Here is a 17,176-nt window from a genome sequence, read left to right as displayed (position 1 = left end):
TTTGTTTGAAAAGTCACAGACAAGAGGAACTGTTCTTAAAGGCCTTGATATTAAAAAATGAATAAATTAAATTTTGTTTTAAATTTTCCAGTTGCATATTGATGTATTTATCAAGACTAAAAACCAGCAATTTAATACTTACAAATATTACTGTTAAAAACACATGACATTTTTGGAAGCAGCTACAGTCCATTTAGGGCTAACCCAATTGCAACAACCAGCAGAGTTAAGTCTTTATTTTTTTCCCTTCTTCACAGTGAAACCATATTGAACATGTTGGGGAGGGAGGTAAAACAAAACCAGAGCTTAAGATACCACCCATAAAGTCCTGCCAATGTTTCATTGCACACTTATTTTCAACTTCAGTGTGGCAAGAAGTGACTTATTATAAAACAAGCCAACCCCTAATTTAATAAAAAAATTCAATGCCTTTTTTCCCCCAGTAAATAAATGCTCTCAAACCTGGTGAGTAACGCATTACAGACAGCTGTTCGTTTCCATCTGTGTGTACAGTGACCAAGTCTTTTGTTTCTGTGTCAAACACAAACCACCTGTTGTAAACACAGAAAGAGGCCAATAAATCATTCCAAAAAGAATTTAAATCTACTGTAATCTTGACCAACTTTGCTTCTGTCAAAATAGCATAAGTTTTATACCAAGAAGAGAAAAACAGCAAATGCAGTTTGGTCTATTTTTACTTTAACAAAAGGATAATTTCTTTTACATATTTTTTAACTGTAAAAATGCATGGGCATTGACCCCAATATCAGTCTTCAGATTTTAGTGTGTTTTAGTGTGTTTTAGTATGTAATGCATAAGAATAAAAAAAGCATTGCTTGTGATGTCCCTTCTCCTTTAAAGATCTTCCTGTATGCTATACTGAAAATTGCTATGTTTAAATTGATGGCTGCATTAAATCCTAGAGGAAGGGAAAACACAAGCAAGCATCAAGACCATTCTCTTCTGATAGAAGAAAGGGATGAATTAATTTATTTTAAAGTGAATTGATTCATTATTTTTTCAGTAGTTTAGTTTAATTGATTAATTTTAATGAACCAAAAATTAGTTTGTGAAAACATGTAGAAAGGGCAAACATAAAATTTGCATTTCAATACTTGCATCAGATTACTAAAGACAAAGAGAATATTCCTCAAAAGTTTCTCCTTCTGTTTTACTTTATTTAGTAGAGAAAGTACATTCAGTAACAAAAGTAAGTCCTCTATTTAGGATTGATATAAAATCTGAAATAAGCTCATAATAATAAGCTTTCCTGTATGTTCTCAGTGAACTGGAACTGTTTTCAGTACTAACAGCCAAGCCTGCCCTCAAGTGACACTAAAGCAGAGGGAGAAGTTAGGCAAAGGCAGTCCCTCCTGTGAGAGACAACCACAGATAAACCCTGCAGCTGCCACTGATGTCACCAAGGCTCAACCTGCTGCCTAAAATACTCTCCTGCACCTCAGTTTCCTCTGCCTTGTTTATCCCTCACACTCTGCAAGCAGAACAAGTCTCTTAATGTGCATTTTTACACTATGTCTAGCACAGGGGAACACTTGCCAATTTTTTTAAAGCCTCTCTGGTTGTCACTGCATTAGGGACCATGATTTTCCAACACACAGAATTTTTCTATGGGATTTCCTCCATGCAGCCCTAAAGGCCTTGGAGGAAATCTCCCTCCACTACATCAAACTCCCCCTTTAGCCTTTCCTTTTTCCCAGTGGACACAGAGATTTAACATTTAGATCACTGGTATGGTGACAGCACTTCCCATGCCTGGTCTCACAGCTCACCTGCCCTCTCTAAATGTCCTCCTCCCACTGATCTACACTGTTTCTCTCTCCCAGGGCAGAAACCATCTCTGTTCATGCAACACTCAGCAAACACAGGGTGCTGGCCCAAGCCTGGGGTTTCTAGGTACTGAGGCAATACAAATAAATTTCACTGTGACATTCAATAGAAATCAATAGGGAATGAAGATGTGTGATTACATACATCTACATGAGCTTGGATGTGAGCTGGAAAAATCAGAGTTTTTTTGGTGTCCAAGGTGTAGCTCTGCACCTCTTACCTTCCAGTTAGTGTCCCTACTGCAACAACAGATGCTGAAGGATGAAAACCTGAAGACTGTGCTGGATCCTGAAATGTTTCAGAAAGAAATATGCTTTTTTACCAGTCCATGCTATCAAATTATAACAAAAATACAATTCAATTATTTGCCCTTGGAACAGAGTAAAACGATCTTGTTGATTTTTAGGGGTAATTTCTTCTCATTATATCTCTTTCAGTATAAACTTGAGGCATAAAAAAGCATTTTTAACTAATTGAAATATTTTATTTTCCCTCTATACAAGGCCACTCTTTTCTGCTTTTTAGTCTCTAAAAATAATTTGGTGAGTGATTTCATAACAATAACATTGGCAATGGCAGCTTCTCAATAAATCCAAAAGAAATAAGAGATAAAAATAACTTCTTAAACTGGAGCTGACCTTAGAATTAAGCATCAAAGCTGCAGTTTACCTGCAGTCTGGAGGACAAGCAAGTCCCTTATTCAACAAAGGTGTGTGGCACTTGGCAGGAGGGGTAAAGCCTAACTCCTACACACACCAACACCTTTTTCCAGCACCTACTAAGCTGCATCTCAGTGGCAGATTAAGGGCATAAACTGGGTTTCTTATTTGGATGTGCAATTTTAAAACATTTTACTTGGTAAAACTTTAGTGTTTTTCTTGCAATTTAAACATATGCCTAAAAAAAAGATTAGCATTTTCTTTCTAATACTTGTCCAGTTACAAAGAATGAGGTCCAGAACTTTTCAGGTTATAGCAGAAAATACCAATACAGGGTTTTTTTCCTTATACCATTAAAACATAATTTTAAAATGCAAGCAAAAACCCAGTTCAGGGATCCATCTCATGGAAATGCTTGTGTCTTTAATTTTCTGTATTTTAAAACAGTATCTCATTGTAGCTCTTTCAGTAAACCTGCTGACATTTTTGTTGAGAAAACATTACATTAATTGGTAATTACTAGCCCTAGAGGCTAGGTGGAAAGGATATTCTCATTAATGATAAGCAAGTGACTAATTTAAAATAATTACTAACTCTAAAGAAAATTTCAGAGAATTGCTGAGATCCAGGATTTCTATGCCCAGCTTGTAATACACTACAGCATTTCAGAAAGGAAAATTTCCTAATGTTTTTAAAGTATAATTTCATAGCAAATGCAAAGATATTTCATTGATTAAACCAGAGGTTCAAACAGAGCATTTAATCTAACTTGTACTCAGAATACCTGCATTAAAAAGCTTTTACATTGATCTCTATGACAAAAATAGGTTAACATGAAATGATTTTTTTTCCCTCAAGTTAATATTTTAAGGTAATTTTAAACAATAATCTTAAGAAAAACCAAAATGACTAGAGTATTTCTGTAACAGAGAGCTGTATTTAATAAATGTATACCTCTATAATCTTGTTCCAGATAGGATGGTGAGTGGTTGCATCCCAGAGTGTAATGTGTTTGTCGTGTCCACATGTGAAGAACTGAGGCTTAGAGGAATGGACTGCAAGTCCCCAGAGCTCATCAGTGTGGCCCTATGCAAGCAGAGATGTTTTTAGACAAGAAGGTCAGGCCATGAAAACCAAACATGTTTAAACAGTATTAAAATGACCAAACTATATATTAAAACATTCCAAAAATATGTTAGCTCTAGATATATACGTATTTATAATTATTCTTAATGCTGAAAGTACTATAATAAATCAGGTGTATATTTATGAAAATTAATTTTAAACAGGATATTTACTGCTCTTACACATTTAGAAGTGTTCCTGTAAGGAAACCCAGCTTACCTGGGTGATTGGGAAAAAGTCTCCTGACAGGGTGCCCTGTAGGACGAAGTTTCTGGTGGTTCCTATTAATACAACATCTCCTTTTCCCTCTGCTACTGTTCTTATTGGACCAAACTGCTCTGGAATCTGTGGTCAGAACAGACAAAGGACAGATAAGTCAGACAATTCATCAGGTACTGCCATTTTTAAAGTAGTAAATGTGTTTTAATAAATATTGCGCAGCGAAGAAATGAATACACATGCCTGTCTTGCAAAATTTTATAACAACTTGCATCAGCTCAGTAACTTCTATAACACTGCAAAACAAGACTTTATTATCTACAGAATACTCAGCTAAATCAAGCATTTCAAGAAACACAAAGGTTCCTTCATGCTGTGTTAATTCAATAGTATTTAATTGCAGCTGTGATATCAGAATAAGCATTTCTACTCTGAGCATTTTCTGGCAATGAATGTTTCTTTAATTGCAGCCTTGGTTCTGAAAGAGCCAGTGCAAATCTCTAAAATAAAGCTCAAGGGAAGATGTAAAACAACCAGGAATACCCAAATATGAACAAATAAGAGAAAAAAGAAGGACACCACAGTTAGAAACAGCACAACAAGCATGTCCCTTGTACTGTGTTAAAAAATGAATTACAAAAAGAGACATGCCAGTTGCATATATATTTGCAACATTAAATATGATAAATATTATAAAGTTAATTATACAGTAGTATTATTTAATTATTATTTAATATTATATAGTACAGTTGAAGCTCTTTCTCAGACTTTTCAGCTGATTCTTCTCTTAGATTCAGTATGTAAACAAAGTAGTTCTGTCCAAACAAATTCTGCTTTAGTCTTCTAAGTTCCTACATAGCAGCTGGAGTAATTTTCAAATTTTGTTTAAATTACATTTTAAAATCAACAACATCAACCAAGAAATAAATGAAAAACTTTAATTATTAAAACCCTAAAAAAATCCTGACATCATTCTGGGAAAGAGGAATGCATAAAATCATTTCAATACTGTAATACTCTGAAATTAAACATTACCTCACATTATTAAATGAAAAGAAAGGAAGAAATAATATGGAAAGATACACAAGATTTGTTTTCCAGCTACCACAGACCTTAGAAAGGAAATATTAAGTTAATGAATAGGCAATCACAGGAATGACCTGAGGACTGAAAATTTGAGGTGTCCTGTGCAGGGCCAGGAGTTGGACTTGATGATCCTGATGGGGCCCTTCCAACTCAGCATATGAAAATACAGTATTTTACCAATGATTTGCTTTCCCATAGAACACAGATCCATAAGAAAAAACAAAATAAAAAGATGCTCAGAGAACAACAGAATTTTATTTTAAGTAGCAGAGTAATTTCAAGATAGGCAATATCACCTCAGTTTTGTGAATTTTTTGGTAGTTTCCATTCCAAGAGATCAGCTTTCGGTCTTTTCCTCCCCCTGATACCAAGGTGCCATCTCGCAGCATACACAGGGCAAAGATTCCACCCTCATGTGCTCCTTGAACTGCATGGCTTATTCTGTTGGTACCTGAACAGAAGGAAAAAAGGCATTATTACTGAAATGCTCAGGCTAAGAGCTCCTTTGCCCCCATTTTTTTTTCTCCATTTCTCTACTATCTCTCAAGGATTGCATTTAAACAATGATAACAGTGGGCATGGGATGCTGGACCAAAACACACAGACCCACAGAAGACGCTGAATTAGTATATTTTACAATATCTTCTCCCTACCTCAAAAATAAAAACATACATACTCAGTCCAGGTCAAGAACAAAATAAAATAGGTTCATTTAAACCTTTCAAGGGGGTTTAAGTGAAATAATTTGACCTCACATCTGACCTGTAGTAGCACTACACACCTTATCATCAAAAACCCATAACCCAGTCACTTTTCTCCTCCAGATATAAGATATTCTGCAGCCTCCACATCCTGAACTTGTTGCAAAATCTGACTAAGCTAGAGGTCCTTGTATATCTGGCAGAACGTGCTGATCACTCTCCACTCTCTGTACTTATTTACTGATGAACTTGGCTTGTTTAAGTAGCTTCTTAGACTCAACACTGTCAAAACCAACCACTTTAGATTAAGTATCTCTAATTTGGCGAATTATTACTATTATGAAGTACAAATAAATGATTACTGGTGATTCTATTACTGAAATGTGCACCTTGCATCAAAGCTTTGCTAACTTGATGTTTAGCACAAGTGAGGGGCTGATGGAAGTTAGGAAAAACAAACTGCCTTTCCTTCATCCATGTCTACGGATATAATGGGTCAGGCACAACTGATTTCTATTAAAGTTTTGCTAAGGGTACTCTGACCTGGTGGAAGCAGCCCTCTCTTGCACATAGAGCTCTGAGTCAAAAGTAGTGAAGGCAGAGCAAGTACACTGTATGAGACAGAAAAACAAGAAAAAACATTTTTGCCCAACTCTACAGAGCTGGCAGAAGGTGGGATCTTGAGCACACAGAGAATTCCCTTTTATTTCTGGGAGAAAGGTCAGAAGAGGCTGCTTGCAGTCCAAGCAGAAATTGGTCTACCAGCATGATGGCAAACTGGCCCCTGAGCAGTGCACTGCCCCTGTCTCCCTTGTCTGCTGGCAGTCAAAAACAACAATAAAGAACAGGGACATGGGACAGTGCAATTTCTAAAGTCAGTTTAGAAGGAAAAGTGTTGAAGTGCCTTGCTATAAATTACCACAGGAAAAAGGAAAGGGAGATAAATGAGAAACCAAGTTACAAACGCCATATCCACCCCTGTCCCCAGCAGTGTACTGGTCAAGGAGATAATTAGCTGACAGTCCTTGGTTGAAAAAGAAAAAACAAAACAAGTAAGGCTCAACTGTATAATTGATTCACTGTATTGTTTTCAGGGTCTTATCCCTTTGAGTAGTATATTGGGAGAAAGCACTGAGTAAATAGGAAAAAGCTGTCATCCACATCCCTTCTTCCTTTGCTAATAAGGCCTCCTTTAAGGGATTCTCCTTATCCCTATGCATGGCATCTCAGGCACTAAGTACACATTTAGGATGTTGCTGCTGTTTGCCCACTGGGAGGCATTTCCTTCTGCTGCCTAAAAATAGATCTCTTCTTACTAGAAAATGCTTTTTAAGAAGTTCTTCCTATCCATCTGTTCTTCTGAAATAAAGGAATCAATTAGATCTGAATGCATTTTAGCTTGACTTCCTAGGAAAACAAATACTGCTATTTGTTGTCTTTTTAAAAGTGTGTGTCAATAGGCATAATTTCTGCAAACAGTAGAGAGGGACAGGATAGGAGACTGGAGATCATCAGTTACATCAACAATGTTTCTTTCTGTACAGTGATTAAAGAAGGAACTTTTCTTGGCATCTCTTACATCAGTAAAAGCCCCACATGCTGGCATAGCTCTGTGATTCAGTATTTGACCATAGGAAACACATTTGATAGAATTTTGTGCTCTAGCAGTTAGGTACAGATATTCTTTAGCTTCCTGTAGAAAAGAATCCAGGCACAATCTCCTGGATTGGTCTTGGGAAAGAACTCAAGATAAAAGAAAATTTCTTCTTCTTGAAATGAAGCTCTACACTCAAGTCTACTCTCATAGTCTAATATTAAGATGGAAGTGAATAGTGACATTCTCTCTTACCTTTCCCCCAAACCAAAATGTTTCCACTTGAGTCTCCTGTAATAGTATCACCATTTTCAGAAAAGGTCACACACAGGACAAACTTTGGCTTCTCTTGTTTCTGCATGGTTATGAAAAATATACATTCACAGCAACACACAACCCATGGATTTTAACTTTATGCATTTGTTAATTTAGTTTAGTCTTATACAGCTCTATTATCACTTAAATATCTATAAAAGTTAAACACATTCCTACAGTCTAAACAGAATAATCTGTGCAAGGGCAGAAGATGCATCCTCTGAGTTTTTTGGCCCAATCCTGCACCCTTTAATTGCAAGCTGGGGACAGAGTGAGTGAGAACACGTGCCAACATGTAACATATGACCAGGACTGCTCTGAGATAAACCCAATTCCCCAGCTACTCCAGAATGCCAAAGACTTGGAGTATTTAGAAGTGGCCAATGTTTCAAACAAGCTTTATTATTATAATTCTTAACTCCACAGTATTTAGGAGAAAAAATTAAATATTACTAGAGGGTTTGGCCATAGTGTAAGAATGAAGGGATCATCTCTTGAAAGAAGCCCAAGTTTCCGTAGTGAAACTCTGCATTTAGACACTGACAGCAACAAAAAAATCCAATGTGTAAGGGAACAAAAACATCATTGGTAGCTTCTAAGGACATTATACATTCCTTGCTGACAATCTATGTGTATGATCCCTTTCTCCCCCAAACTAAGAGCTGTTCTTTGCAAGGACCACCACCCTTTTCCAGCTCTAACCATCACCAAGACCAACAGAGCCAGAAGAGGGAGAAAAATCCATTTAAAATGCATGAAAAATAAAATGTGACAAAATTTACATGCATTCTCTCGGCATCTCCTCCTGATTTCACACAAAGTTTAAGAACTGACATTGTAAATATTTGTTCTGACTATCCTTGGGAGCCACAAGGAGCCTCCACAAAGCAGTTAACTAGCACTCACTGGAGTTATCTGCAGTTATTGCAAACATCCCTCAGTTGTGCACGCAAGTGCTGTACAGCTTAGTCTATATTCAAGAACAAAACCAAATCAAACCTTGAAATGAAAATGATATTTACCAAATAGTGGCCAGCTCAATCTGTATTTGAATGACATATGTGCATGTGTCTGAGCAGAACAGAGGAAAAGGGAAGAAAATTCATACAAATTCATACAAATTTTTATGGGGTCTTTCCTCTCATAAAATAAAAATCTCCTCCATCACACATTCTCTCCTTTTTTTTAATCATAGAGAGTTTTAAGGTAATTTTATTTTCCACAGGTTGTGAGTGGGAGAGTGGGGTTATGTAGCAAAAAGAATACAGGAAAAAGAATACAAGGAAAAATGGGCAATTGCATTTCAAAATTTCAGTGTGGAAATTTTATCCATGGAAAAATTCTTTGTGCCATACCATGAATGCCACCTGAGCTTCTGCAACACTTTGAGTTTAATAATAATCACTTATTTTGATTTACTCAAACCTTATTAAACCTTATTTCTATATGACTATATCATTACTATAAACATAAAATTAGAGAACCATTTTATTTTACCTCAAATAATCCTTGCTTTTTAATAAGGGAATTTCCTTCTAGTGTCCAAAAATAAAGGTGTGATTTTCCACAGGTGACTATTATATTTGTATCAGTAGGGTGAAAATCTGCAGCAAATACAGCCTCATTAGAGCACTTGGAAGGAAAAAGAAAAACATTGTATCAAAATCTAAAATGCAAAGGAAGGAAAACAATATTACATGGTTCTCTAGTTAGGTAAACTGATACTTCTGACAAAAGAATAATTCTGAGCTATGAATTTACTAACATAGACTGGAATACTCTGTAGTCAAAAAATTAATGTTATGTCTTTATAAGTTAGTATCAAAATGTATCCTTAAAATCATGTCACATAATGAGCACTTCTACACAAAAGATTAGTTTAGGATCTTTTTCCTGCACATGCTCCTATCATTGCTGCCTAAAATTTTCTAATAAATTCTAAAATGACAATTCTAATCAATGACAAGAATGACAACAACAGCAAAATTTTATAAAAACCAAAACTATTCGGGTAATCTTAAGAAAGAGAAAATATTCCCTTTCTTCATGTTCCCTGCCTTTTATACAAGTGTTAAAAAGGCACAAAAAGTTAAATACAGAAAGACATTTTATTACAAGAAACCAGATCTACATACAAGCAAGTAGTACAAAATATCTTATTGCAACACCTTGACATCTGCCAGCTTTTCTTCTTTCTGCCAGTCCCACACTGAAAGCACATGGTCATTGGAGTCATCCACAGAGCACAGGCTACTTCCTCCATTCTGAGGCAAAACATGGGAAATATTAATGCATCATCCAAACAACAAGAGGAACATATAAATACACATTCAAAATAATGAAATACTTATGTGTAAGTGGAGATATTTACACATATTTACTCTTTAACTGTTATATTTGTAGTTCGATCTCCATAAAATATAATAATTTATAGGGTCATCCTAAAAAGGGAACCAGAAGAAGGACTCTTGCAAGCTGCAGACAGGAACATGGTAGGTATCTCTTTACAAATATTCAGTAGTGGAAATTCCAAAGGCAAACTACACATCATTATCTATTTTATTATGAAAGCTTTTCCTGATAACTATACTGGATTTCTTTCTTTGCAATTTAAACCAATTATTTCTTCTTAACAGATGCCTGTTAATACAGGAAACCATTTTATTCTTCATATTAGTATAATAGACCAAAATCAGAAAACATAGTAAGGAATTAGAAAACAACTTATTCTTGACAGGTGTCTTTTTTATAGTTATGACATTTATCATTCTTTCTAATCTCAATTACTCTAATTCCTCCATTCTTTCTTCATTCTTCAGGCGCATAACATGTCAGACACAGCTACAAAAACTGCTGCCCTAGCAGCCCATGAGGTGGGGCAGAGGCAGGACTAAGGAACCTGAAGAGAGGGCATCTAAAGTGAGAGAGCTGCTGCTACTGGGTGGGAAGTGATGCTCAGAGCAGGCCAAGCTGTGACCAAAATCACAAAGCAAACATATTAAATACTGACTTTCTTCTGGCAATTCTCCCAATACAGCCCTCTCTTTTCTACTTTCTATAAACATAAGTATCAATGGATTTCAAGTGTTTGTAGAAACTTCCACTGAAGTAAATTTTGCATAGGGAATAGACCAGGTAGTCATCTCCTGTCTAAAAATGCTGTCAGGACAACCAGACACCACCCCATACACTGCTTACAGATTCTGTTGTGCACAGGGGGCTTTGCAGCTTGCACGTGCCAGGTGACAGACTCAAGTTTTTATATGGAACTCAAATGCTGCCTATATCAGCATGTAAATATTTCCTTTATCTCTGTGACAGAATAGAGTTCAAAGGATAGTGCCAAGAGGCAAGCAACAGGATTCTACTTTTTTACAATCCTTTATTCATATGCCTATGCTGCTTTTTAGCAAAAGATTTTCATTCTCCTATGGGAGCCTCAATTTTTAAAAGTCTTTCATCAGTCATTTTGGTCACAGTGAGAGAGTTAGAAGGTGCAGAGAGAGTAAATTTCTTATGCAGGGAGAAACCGAATAGGACGATTCAAGAAAATTAGGGATGCTGAAATCTCAAGTACACAAGTATTTTTCAACTGCTGAAGAAATTAATTGCAGTTTATTTTAAGTACATGGTAAATCTCTGAGAATGCTGAGATATTGTCAACTTTAATTGCAACCTAAACTATTGGAAACAACTGGGCTGCAAGCTTTCCTCCTCTAAAGAGGAACTTGAGAGAAAAGACAGCTTGAAAGTTTGTTTTGGTCACCTAAATTTGAAAGATTTAAAGATCTTTCCAGCAAACAGTCTTGATATGACTATTCATATACTTTACTTACAGATTTAGAAAAAGCAATGCAAGTGACAGCTCGGTCAAAAAACCCCATTCCGATGACATGAAGTGTGTTCAGAGTTACAGAATCCCAGACACGCACGTGTGGTGGCAATTGCTATAAAACACACAGAGAAAACATCAGCTCAAACAATGATGGAGAAAACCCATCAGGATTTGAAAAAATGAGAATTCATCTGGAAAAAAAAAAAAAAGCACAATTGAAGGTATAAAAATTGTCAGGACCTCTCTAGAGTCACCCATGTAAGCACAGATACATTACAAATGGTTTGCTGATTATTGTGCATAGGACCAGTATCTGGGACTGACTATGCAGAGGGTACAGCAAGTCAGATACCAGTTTGTTCACTGAAGTTCACAGCCACTGAGACACTTGGCATGAACTGAAAATTGTTGATGACTTTGTGACATGAGATTTACTGGTAGGCCCAGGTAGAATTGTAAGTGTACCAACTGAGATAACTCTGGTAAATGTAAAAGGTAAAAGTGTGAAAAGAAGCTCAGGAATTTTTAAAATGTATCAACATTATAAAAATGGCTGGGGAAAATAACTTTATGCTCAAACTCTTTTTTAGAACTGTAATCAGAATGAGATTGCTTTTGTAAATTATTTTGCAAATAAAATTCCAGATGTATATCCTGGCCCCAGATCATCTCCTCCCCTCTGCCTTTGGCTCCGGGCGCCCCGCGATGCCCCCCATGGCCACCAGGGGGCAGCCCCGGGCAGCCGGTGGAGTCCCGCGCTCAGAGGCCGCCAATTCTTCCTTTAACATAAATTAATACATCTCTAAAAACCCCAAGGACACAACAATACCTCAGTTAGATTAGTGGCTTTGATACACCTATATACCGTATTCCACTCATGCCCAGACCTCAGACTTTTAGGCTTTATTTCATAAATCCAGTTGTAAGTAAAATAAAGCTCCAACACATAATAAAAATTAATAGTTTATGTTATTCAGCTAAGTTATCTTTATACAAAACTTATATTGCATAGCTGGTATTTCCTTTTTTTCCCCACTGTCCTGGTTTGAACTGGGATAGAGTTAATTTTCTTTTGAGTAGCTGGTGCAGTGCTGTGTTTTGGACAAGAATAATGCGGATAACACAGATGTTTTGGCTGTTGCTGAGCAGTGCTTACTCTAAGTCAAAGACTCTTCAGTTTCCCATGCTCTGACAGTGAGGAGCAGACATGAAGCCAGGAGGCAGCATGGTCCAGGCAGCTGATCTGAACTGTCCAAAGGGATATTCCATACCATAGAATAGCATGCCCAGTACATAAACTGGGGAGTTGGCCAGGAGAGGCCGATTGCTGCTGGGGGATGAGCTGGCCATCAGCCAGGGAGCCATTGCATTGTACATCACTTTCCTTTCTTGGGTCTTATTTATCTCTTTTTGTTGTATTTGTTATTATTATTATTATTATTATTATTACCACTACTACTATATAACAACAACCATACTTATTTCAAACCACAGAGTTTGTCCTTTTTCCAATCCTCCTCCCCACCCCACTGAGGGGTATGGGAGGGGGGTAGGTGAGTGGCTGTGTGGTACTTAATTGTTGGGCATAAATCATGACACTCAAAGTAATCAACATATTGATAATCCAGACTTTACCCCCAAATTCTCCTTTGGCATCTGCCTAGAAGTTTGCAATAGTTTGGTTGTGACAACAGCTGCATACTCTTCTGAGTAACTTTTTCCTCATGGTTTTTACTGCGTGTGCTTGTTCCCATTCTTTTTCCCCTTTGTTAGCTCTTTGGAGCAATGTTCATCTTACTCTGTTGAAATAGTCCCAGCTTACAACAAAGCTTACAATAATACAGGTGGCAATAGATAGAAAAATATTCTTGCCTAAATGATGGGAAGAGTAAGTTTTTTTTCCAGCAAATAATTCAAACCGGTTCTTCATAGTTTGGTTTTGGTGGCTGTGATGAAAAATGATGTTGTATATGGTACAATTAAATGTCCTCTTTTCCTCCACATCCATCTGCCCTCTCAGGTCTCCTTTGCAGCCTTACCCCTCCATGCTTCCAGAGACAGTTCCAAATTTACCTTCAGCCTAAGTCATGGAACCAGAAACCATTGGCCACTCTTGATAATGAAATTGGGTAAGTGCGAGAGCGTGCAATAGGAACCCTCAAATTAAGTTTTGCTTCTGTTCAGTCCAAAAATGTAAGACCAATTACAGTAGGAAAAGAATACAGCATGTATCTTCTTAATAACATATTCTTATGAAATATAAACAATTATACATCAGTAAAGAAGCCACTTACTTTCCCATCCTTGGATGTCCCTGCAACTTGACCTGTTGCTATAGTAATCCTATCAGGATGAACAGCCAGGCTACAGAAGAAAAGAAGAGGCCAAACTTTAATCTATTGACGATGTATTTCAACAACTATTACTTGAGCCTGTAATAAATAGCCCTGTTTTAGTCATATAAAGCACACAGCACAAGTGTAAACTTTAAAGAATATAAAACCAGAACTGACAAAACAATTGTCACGCTCTTGTATTTTAAAGTCCTCTGAATTCTTTTTCACTGCATCTGCTTTGCATGCCATTCTAGAGGCCGAGTACCCTACAAAATGAACTGCTGCAATAATTCATTTAGCTTTACAAACCAGAAAGGCATTCTCTTTCCAGTAAACCTGATAGCTTTGAAATATCTAGAGACAGAAAATTTGAAAGAAAGAAATGAGATGGAACAGGTCCAAGGTAAAAATCTCCTTGTAAAACAACCAGATTATGCAAATAATTTAATTTATGAAACATGCTCACAATTCAAGCCAATTTGGTTATCAGGCCTATTTTTGGCTTCGAGGTACAATGGGTGTTTCATAATGCCCAGTCTAAAGAAGGGATGTCAAACTCATTTCACCCATCGGATAATCCAGGTGCTCTTTTTCAGCTACACTGCACAAGTAGACTGATACCATCAAGATAAACCATTGGTTTATTTAGATTTCAGTTTAATGATTCTGATGTTTGCTGGTATCCAGTAACCTCTGATTTTCAACAAACTTAAATCATTTTGAAGCCAAATCTGGCATGTGTGCATGGCAGCAAACAAACCAGGCCCAGTTTAGAGGTTATCTGCCATGGGGTCAGCATGCCTGAAGACTACCAGGAAGGCCACAGGTGAAATTACTATTATTTTGCTGGTTAGGTTGAACCTAAAGGAACTGTACACCTTGTGAAGGGCAATAATTCAATCCTACTTAAAAAATGCAAGGAGAAGATTCTAAAGAAGATAATTTTCAATCATCCTAAAAGAAGAGTAAGGAAAATGATTTGATCTCTCTCAAATAGATGTTTTATGAAGAGAAAAAGAACTGCTATGAGATGACTTACCACTTGACATCATCATTGTGACCAGTGTAATGTCTCTGGAGCTGCTCTTCCACGTTGAAGAGCACGACCACAGAGGCGATGAAGTACACGGTCTCGCCCGTCGGCAGCAGGTACAGATTGCTGCGGCAGTCCCGGCCCCTGTAGCCATAGCTAGAGTGCTGGTCAAGCTGCAATAACATCGTCTCCCCATCGAGAATGTTAAAAACAAGACAAAAAAAAAAAAAGGCTTCTCTGTCCTTGTAGTCTGTAGTCTCTGTCCTAAAGTCTCCATCTCTTGGCTTGAGCACAGCTTTATTACTTGATAACCTTGAGAACTCTTTCCCTTACTACACTAGAGAGTTGAAGTACGTTGCAGATTTTAAAACCTACATATCCTGCAGAAAATACATAGCAAGGAATAGGGGAAATTGCAGATGTACTCTTCCTTTAGCATCCTCTAGAATTTGCTAAATACCATACAAAGGCAATACTAGTTTTGTCCCAGGTGTACTTACTATTTACACTGCTTGACTAATTAAAATAAAAAATTAGACTTGATAGAAACACTAACAAGTCATTCAGCACATCTCCCTGCATTACACAAGGATTGATTGCATTATCCCATGTGCAGGTTGATTCATTTCATTAATGTGGACATGACCAGTCAGATGGACAAAAACCATAAAAAGGTTACATCATCCATTCCAATTTATTTTTGTAGTATTTAAAAGGCAGTAGCCCAGATTCTGATGGTAGTCATACCAATACGAATATAAAATTAATTCAATGAAACGACTGGAATAATAATCTCATTTAAACTGAATGTTAAATCAGCCAAATGTTGTAGTTTTATTCTTCTGAAGAGTCATTAGGGACTACAACTATTTTGGCTTTGTTTTTTTTATGGAAACAGAAAGAAACAGCATTAGCAGAATCTTGGCAAAACAGAAGTGCATTCTAATGCAGTCAGTATGGAGGAACTGGCTGTGAAAAATACATGGGCAGATAATGAAACCCCATTTACATGCTCTAAACAAGACACTTGTGCACTATTCTAGATGGTCAATGACAAGCCACTCAAACTAAAATAGTCATGTTAACATTGTTGAAGTAATAAGGTCAATTGTTATCCTATAAAAATACCTATTTTATAAGAAACAGCTTGCTGATTTTTTCTTATAAATGCAATAGAAGTAGTGCAGCATACCCAATTATTAAAGTGTGAATTCAGAAATAGAGCTTTTAGTCTCATAAATTGAAACATCTCAGCCAAAGTTTCTTGAGATATTAAAGTGCAATGACATTGAAACAATCAATATCTTAAATTACATAGAATTTACTATCAATTTGAATCTGTCTGTGATGGTTGGTGTTACTACTCTAGATTGCCGGACAATGATTAATTTTTTTACATTTTTTTTTTTCTCTAAGGCCAGATAGCATTATGAATTGAAGCCAACATAATATCCCCTTAGTTCAACAACATATAATCAAATTTATAGTGAACCAGCAGCTGAAGTTAGTGTAAGGAATTGAACTTCTAAAAAAAAGTGGAGAACATTACACAAACATGCATAAGTAACAAATCTCAGTGCACAAAAATAGCCATTAAATGGGAAAGATTACATTCTTTAGGGAAAATCTCCTTTCTATACTATTCTTCTTGTGGGGAACAATGCTGCATTCAACCCTTCACATGACTGCTGTTGTCAAACACTCAATTTCTTTCTATCAGCCTTTTTTCTCAAATGCAAACTCCTGGGGTTGATCCCTCCTTCTCCTCACTGTTTCCCACACTTGGATTTGGTGGCTTCGACTCGGATTTGGTGAGCGGGCATTTCAGGGAGTGTTACCTTGACCTTTTCTTTTCATTTGGCCTGCGGTTTTTGTTTCAAACCTCCTGCCTGCCAAGTGAGTTTCTCTTAAATGGATCTGGGCAGGCCCTGATGTCCCTAGTGCAAATTCTTACTTGGATTTTCCACCTCTGCTCCAGCCCCCCTCACACTTCATCACTCATTGTTTTTGTTTCTTTGTGTCCTAATATATATGATAATATATCAAAGGTGTGAACCTTTTTCAGCTTACCCAGACAGCTGTTAACGTGACTGTAATAACTCTTCATGGTTCTGGAATGCCCTGAAATCTGTACACATTAGGTTTTCTTCCTGCTGTTTCTCATCATACTCTGCTTTCCTTTCCATTTGTCCACACCACCTCCAATATCTTGTTTCCCTATCCCCATTCTTACATTATAGAGCATTTCTGGCTGTACTCCCACAGCTGCACTCATTTATCTGTTACAAAGATTTTTTTTCCTATTCCAGTTCCGTTACCCTCCAATCAAGCAGTGCAGCTTCTCCAGCTCAACTGGAATGAATGCCTGCAATATTGCTTGGTTTTCTGCTGTATTTATCTTTCTTCATAAATGATCTTATGCTCC

General features: G+C 36.9%; 1 protein-coding gene across 7 annotated transcripts in view; it reads right to left on the bottom strand.

Annotated features, from left to right (window-relative positions):
* EML1 (EMAP like 1) overlaps positions 1-17,176 on the bottom strand; it is a 122,414-nt gene that overhangs the window by 7,830 nt on the left and 97,408 nt on the right. For all 7 annotated transcript variants that reach the window (XM_059473761.1, XM_059473759.1, XM_059473760.1 and 4 more), the window contains 11 exons: positions 14,758-14,907; positions 13,677-13,746; positions 11,384-11,494; positions 9,716-9,811; positions 9,045-9,179; positions 7,488-7,587; positions 5,234-5,388; positions 3,852-3,977; positions 3,462-3,593; positions 2,069-2,136; positions 463-551 (listed from right to left, as the gene is read on the bottom strand). In XM_059473761.1, the coding sequence (XP_059329744.1) occupies positions 463-551; positions 2,069-2,136; positions 3,462-3,593; positions 3,852-3,977; positions 5,234-5,388; positions 7,488-7,587; positions 9,045-9,179; positions 9,716-9,811; positions 11,384-11,494; positions 13,677-13,746; positions 14,758-14,907 (1,232 nt within the window). The remainder of the gene's footprint in view (positions 1-462; positions 552-2,068; positions 2,137-3,461; positions 3,594-3,851; positions 3,978-5,233; positions 5,389-7,487; positions 7,588-9,044; positions 9,180-9,715; positions 9,812-11,383; positions 11,495-13,676; positions 13,747-14,757; positions 14,908-17,176) is intronic.

This window comes from Ammospiza nelsoni, chromosome 6, assembly GCF_027579445.1.
Source record: "Ammospiza nelsoni isolate bAmmNel1 chromosome 6, bAmmNel1.pri, whole genome shotgun sequence".
Taxonomy (NCBI): Eukaryota; Metazoa; Chordata; class Aves; order Passeriformes; family Passerellidae; genus Ammospiza; species Ammospiza nelsoni.
This window is presented reverse-complemented; position numbering and strand designations above follow the sequence as displayed.